Consider the following 5,915-nt stretch of genomic DNA (forward strand, 5'->3'; position numbering starts at 1 on the left):
AAGATAACAAACGAAAATAATGAGATGTAAAAAATGTTTGGTTGAGGAACAAACGTTAAAAATTCATGAACAATTAAGAACAATAAACGAACTAACGATTGCAATAATAATAATAATAATAGATGTAGGAATAACGTCAAGAAAAAATTTAAAAATAAATTAATAATTTGTGGCTAACGAACAAACGTTAAAAACGGACGAACAGTAAAGAACAATCGACCAACTATCGATTGCAATACAAAAATTTTAATATTTATACAGACGAAGTGCTAACGTCGGTTGGGTTAGTTTTTTTGTGGCAAGGCAGTGGTGGCAGCACTGAAAAGAAGCGTCGAAGAACAACAGAGAGCGTGAATTCGAGTGAACCGTTTGTTTTCGCATCATAGCCGTCAAATTTACAAAGATATGTATTTTTACATGGCGCGATGAAAAATATGTGTATTTAGTTTTAATTTGGCCAAGAGAGTTATCAACACGTAAACAACATTCATATAAATAAGTGTAAGAAACATTTATATTGCTTTGGACTCAAGTAATAGCATCTCAAAACAGAAGGCAAAAAGTGGACAACGAAAAGCGTAACGTCGCAAACAAAACCTAACCTCATATTCGTGCAAAAGCAGGCAAAGGAAACGTCAAAGATTAGCATTAGTGTCAGCACCTTCCATTGCCTTTGTTGTAGGCAGTGAATGCAAGAAATATAATACGAGAATTAACAAGCGGTCGCGCCAGAAAATTTCCCGAAGATTTCACCGAAAAGGAAACAAAGTTTTCATCATATTAGAATGGAAGTGGATGATGCTGCTATGGTGTCTGGAGATACACCAGTTGGACATGCAGCGTCACCACGCTGGTTAGCAGAGAATGGCGGCGCTCGTACAGCCAGTCACATTGGGCGACGTAATGACACGAAGGCTACTGCTACAGCCGACAACGTAGGAGATCCACCCGAGCTAGAACCACCGCCGGAACAAAATACTGGAGAAATACATTCCGACGATAAAAATGAAGACGATTCACTGTATTCAGAATCAGCTCTAAAATTAGAAGTATCGGGAACGGAGGATGAAGACAGCCGTGATGGAGGAGCATCTGTTTCCCAAACATTAACGGCTAGCTCGGCAGATAAAGAAATGATGAAAATTAATGCTATTAATGTTTCACTCAAACGTAAGCGGTATGAAATTCGAAGTTCTGGATCAAATGAATGCTTATTAGGGTTTGATGAGAAAAGCGGGGAGGCGAAACTCGTAAAAGCGGAATTCGCCTCATTCTCAAAAGAATCTGAAGAGAATGTAGTGCATGAAAGCCCGGATAATTCCCCTCGTCCTTCAAAAAAAATAAAGCATGTAAGTAAATATTAACATATGGATATTGATATTGGCTTAGTATTAGTGGCTTGTGTAGAAATAGGAAATTTTTTACTCAATTTTGTTCATCAAACCTTTATTTCTACATCAATTCCTTAGAAATCAGGCGAAACCTCTCCATCACTGGCGTCGCCAAAATCGCAACAGTCACCCAAAATTTCTCAAGTCGATACTATTAATATCGAAAAAAAATCTAAAAAAGAGGAACTCTCCTTAGAGCAGCGCTCTGAACATATAGTGGCAGATACCGAAGAAATAGAATCAAAAACAGAAGCGGATCCTCAAATTTCTAGCTTGTCAAATTCTGGCACACAAGTAGGAAACAGTGTCAGCAAAAAACCATTGTCTGCTCAAGATGATTTTTACAAGAAGCCGTTCGAATACGGTTGGAAGCGTGAATTGGTTTGGCGCGCTAATATGGAATCAAGTAAAGATAAAGCTGACGTGTACTTTATAACACCTGGTGGAAAAAAATTGCGTACAAGGGGTGACATTATACCCTTACTTGAAGGTGATCTAACCATAGATAATTTCAGTTTCGTTCGTGAGCCACTTGGCGTTGGGTCAGAATTCGAGATAGTGCGAAGTGCAAAGCCTTCTGGCCGCGCATCAGCATCAGCCACGGCCCTAGCAGCGGCACCAACCCCTACGAACATCGGTAAGCGAATATCTAAGCCCAAAGGTCCGAAAGGCGCCAGCCCACCTCCCCAAGGTTGGACACCGACGCGGGCGCTTAAAGTAAATAACGCCTTGCTTAGTGGCAATGCTTCGAGTAGATATACAAGCCATGGCACTCCTGGGACGCCACCAAGTAGTCGACATGCCAGCTCCAGTAGCGGTGCAAGCCATAAAAGCGCTAAAACTAAAAAGTGAGTATTTAAGTTTTGTATTAATTATGCTTTAGTTATAGCTCGCTCTCGTTAATTGTGAATAAGCATATGCACGTATGTAGTTTCTTCTGGCACTTTTCGGCGTTTATATCTGATGAAATTTATTTTTATACTTATTTTGGATTTGAGTAGAATTTGCTCACTTTTCGTTGTACTAGAAACTTATATTAGAAAGTATGACTTCTGGTTTTAAGGGGATCTGTCAGCACAAGTGTGACTGTTACAACCGCCAATGCAAGCGCTGGACCGGCTAATAATCTGAATTCCCGTTCAACACTTGAACCGTGCACAATCAAATGTTCACGAGCATCTGGACAAGTACCACAACTTAAATGTTTTAAATGCCTTTGTCTATTCCATCACGAATGTGTCGGCTTAAGCCGTTCAAGTAGCGAATATTGTATTGCTGGAGAAGGTGGTGCTCTATCGAAGGGACGTGAATATTTCTGCGAGGTGACTACTGGATATAATGCCTAAATTATCGTTAGATTTCTCATGGCATTTGACTGTTTTCTTTTATATTGTAGGCTTGTGTGCCGGTTTCAGAGGCTTCATCTGGAACAAAATTAGCGACTACACGGAAACCAACTATCGGTCGTCCTATACGTCTAGAAAACAAGTATCCACAAACCATTGCAGTAGTGAAAGGGAAAAAGTATGTGATGGTTGCCAAACCTATTGCTCCCCCAACTGAGTGAGTGTGCGAGTGTATTGTGTCCCAAAACACAACTTATCCCTAATTCCTATCATAAATACGAGAGCGAGAAATCCAATCCCACTTTTAGGTCTACATGATTGATAAGAAAAATATTAATCCGCTTCTTTTAACTTGCAGACATGTCAATGATATTGAAAATGATTTGAAGCAAATTAACGAAAGTATCCGAAACAATCGTAAGACATCTGCAGCTTCTTTAGATGCACCTGTTCTGGCACATAGCATTCCAGCCGCTCAAACTACAGTAGATCAATCGAATAAAGTTTTTGCAACAAACTTTTTCGCTAATGTATCATTTGCTTATGATGCATTACTATGTATTCTTAAGTACTTGAAAATACATGTGAGTAACTGTGCAATAAATCTGTTTTATATATATAAATTTTGCAATCAATAAATATTGCGAGTGGCATCTAAAAACTAGAATCACAATACAAAAGAGGGAAGTGATGATGTGACCCATTTTTAATCTTCGTCACTCGCAATATAACTGCCATGTAATCACTCCACTGTAATGAATCATTTTATACAATTGTATAAAACATACCGTTTACATAGTCGACTAATATGTTTATGTTTTTGTTACAGGAACGTCCACGCGCTGCATCTGTATGTAAACTCTGGCATCTCGCTGCTAAGGATACATCTCTCTGGCAAACTGTTCGAATGAAAAACTCTAGAGTTAGCAGTTGGGCAGGTTTTGCCGCTGCACTACGTCGTGGTGAAACAAAGCATTTAGATCTAAGGAAAATGTTAGTGTCTAGCACACGTGGTGAAGAGATGTGGCAAGACTTTTCCGAGCATATAGGAACTGTTTGTTCCTTGGAAATAATCGATTTATGTCGTTGCTCTGCTCGCATTGTTGAAAGTTTATTTCAAAGCAACAAAAATTTGCGCATTTTAAATGCCGTTGCCATTAATGATGATTCTATAAGTCTAGAGCACATTGGAATGCTAACGCGTCTAGAAGAGTTGCGTCTGAGAACATGCGAGCCAGGCGTAATTACAGGCAATTTGCAGTCACTGCAAGCACTTGTTAAACTAAACCAACTATCTTTAACATCTGTGCGTGAGTTGGGGTCGAAAGGTGTGGAAGTAATTGGTGAATTAGTGAATTTGCGTTCACTGGAGTTGGGTGAATGTGGTGACTTTGATCCCACGTTCGCAAAGGTTGTACTTCCCAAATTAAAGAATCTTCGACGCTTACGTCTCGAGAATGGACAAGAAACCAACTGTTGTACTCTTGAAATACTAGACGCTGTGGCACAACTTGAGGAGCTTTCACAGCTAGAGCTTGTAAACTTCGATATTAAGTCTGGATTTGATGAAAAATTGCAACTTTGTACTAACATTCGGAAGTTGCTGATCATACCGACATATATTTCGCAATCAGCTACGACAAATCATATTGTTTTGAATGCCGTACAGCAAGTGGCTTCCACATTGAAGGTGTTCACGTGGGGAGTAACAGTTGAGCTGTTGCGGGTAACCGCTTTATACGTTGATCAATGCGAAGAATCTACTAAAAAGGAGAAACATCACTTTGATGAATGCATTCCGGTCCTAAAACCTGTGCCCGGAGCACCAGCTGCAGACGATGAAGACGAAGATGATGAGGAGAGAGAAAACGCCAGGGACGAATCAGTCCTTAGCGATGTCCCACAAATTGAAATTCTACCATTAGACAAAGTAGAATCCATACTGGGCGACAATTTGCCGAAAACTAAATTTACAATTGTAAAAGTGCCGTATCATGCAACGTGTAAGCAGCAGCTAGTTGAGTGAAAGCTTAATGAATAACTGAAAATAGGCATTCTAACTTTTATACCATGAAAATAGAAGTTGGTTATACTAACAAAATGAGATGGGGGAATGATTCCGAAGATCTGCAGCATTCGCATTCTAATTCCGGATTATTAAATTTATCCGACTTTGAAAGCCAATTTATAAGAATTGCTTGTGTACAATATATGCAAAGTTCATCCTGTTTTATTTAATTGGAGAGTTGTTATTATTTGGGAAATAATTTGATTGGCTTAAAACCACACTTCGTATCATTACATTTTAGCTTGCACAGCACAGATAAACAGCTGGCGCAAAATTCCCAAACTCGTTACAATCACACTCATTCGCAAACTTTGAACAGTTAGCTAAGTTTTCTTCAGCTGAGTATATATGTAGTTACTCAAGTCTTATCGATTTATTATAATTATTAGCATTAATATCCTTAAAAATGAAGTTTGTAATATTAACCTGTAATAATTTGAGTTGCAGTTTTACAATCGCAATAAATTGTAGACGTAATTGCAAATTTTTGTTTTTATGTAATGGATTTTTTTTTTTTACTGGAGATATTCGAGGCGTAGAGAATTGCTCTTGGATTATGAACGAGCTGACGTCAATCAATTTTTACTTTGAATCAATCAGGTGCCAACCAGAGTTAGTAATAAAATTGAGAATGCTGTAATTTTTTTAACATTGGCAATGTTTTTCATACAAATATGTTTTTTTTTAACTAAAATAATGTAGTTTAATAACACCATTAGGGTGGTCCTTAAAAATTAAATGAACGATCTTTTTCAGTCTCACCCCCTCAATCGGTAATACCACGGTCACAGATATCACATATAAATTTTGGTCCCGATTAGAGACGGTTAAGGCGTGTCGCACAGGGGGGAAAGTACAGATTCCTCTCTAAAATTGAAAAAATTGCAATTAATTCTTTTTTTGAATAAAATTTTTACGAAAGAATTTGAATACGCGATAGAATGCAAGGGTGGCTCCAAATCAGGTTCTCACAATCTTTCCAGAGTTCAGACATTTTTAGTGTTTTTCTGGGGAGTATAAGTAGCGGCCGCTGTGGTGTAGTGTTTAGCAGTACACGCTACCATTCCGCAGGGCTCGGGTTAAGGCGCGGTGCAACCCAACATCAAAAAA

At 38.6% G+C, this 5,915-nt stretch overlaps 1 protein-coding gene across 4 annotated transcripts; it reads left to right on the forward strand.

Annotated features, from left to right (window-relative positions):
• The first annotated feature begins 208 nt into the window (after window positions 1-208).
• Window positions 209-5,306, forward strand: LOC118748406. Of its 4 annotated transcripts, XM_036482793.1 has the most exons (7): window positions 209-501; window positions 553-1,349; window positions 1,470-2,239; window positions 2,455-2,713; window positions 2,788-2,954; window positions 3,096-3,321; window positions 3,567-5,306. In XM_036482793.1, the coding sequence occupies exons 2-7, from the start codon at window positions 786-788 to the stop codon at window positions 4,761-4,763; spliced, it is 3,183 nt and encodes a 1,060-aa protein (XP_036338686.1). In that variant the 5' UTR covers window positions 209-501; window positions 553-785; the 3' UTR covers window positions 4,764-5,306. The 4 variants fall into 4 exon arrangements, with proteins under 4 accessions (XP_036338686.1, XP_036338685.1, XP_036338687.1 ...); XM_036482792.1 differs by having other exon boundaries at window positions 209-1,349; XM_036482794.1 differs by having other exon boundaries at window positions 210-1,349; window positions 2,788-2,915.
• The last annotated feature ends 609 nt before the right edge of the window (window positions 5,307-5,915 follow it).

The sequence above is a fragment of the Rhagoletis pomonella genome, unplaced genomic scaffold (assembly GCF_013731165.1).
Source record: "Rhagoletis pomonella isolate Grant_MI unplaced genomic scaffold, Rhpom_1.0 Rhpom_scaffold_00013, whole genome shotgun sequence".
NCBI lineage: Eukaryota > Metazoa > Arthropoda > Insecta > Diptera > Tephritidae > Rhagoletis > Rhagoletis pomonella.

Coding starts and splice junctions, on each gene's coding strand:
- LOC118748406 (XM_036482792.1), top strand. CDS start 786: ATGGAAGTGGATGATGCTGCTATGGTGTCTGGAGATACACCAGTTGGA. Junction 1,350..1,469: donor CTTCAAAAAAAATAAAGCAT/GTAAGTAAATAT, acceptor TCAATTCCTTAG/AAATCAGGCGAAACCTCTCC. Junction 2,955..3,095: donor CCTATTGCTCCCCCAACTGA/GTGAGTGTGCGA, acceptor TTTAACTTGCAG/ACATGTCAATGATATTGAAA.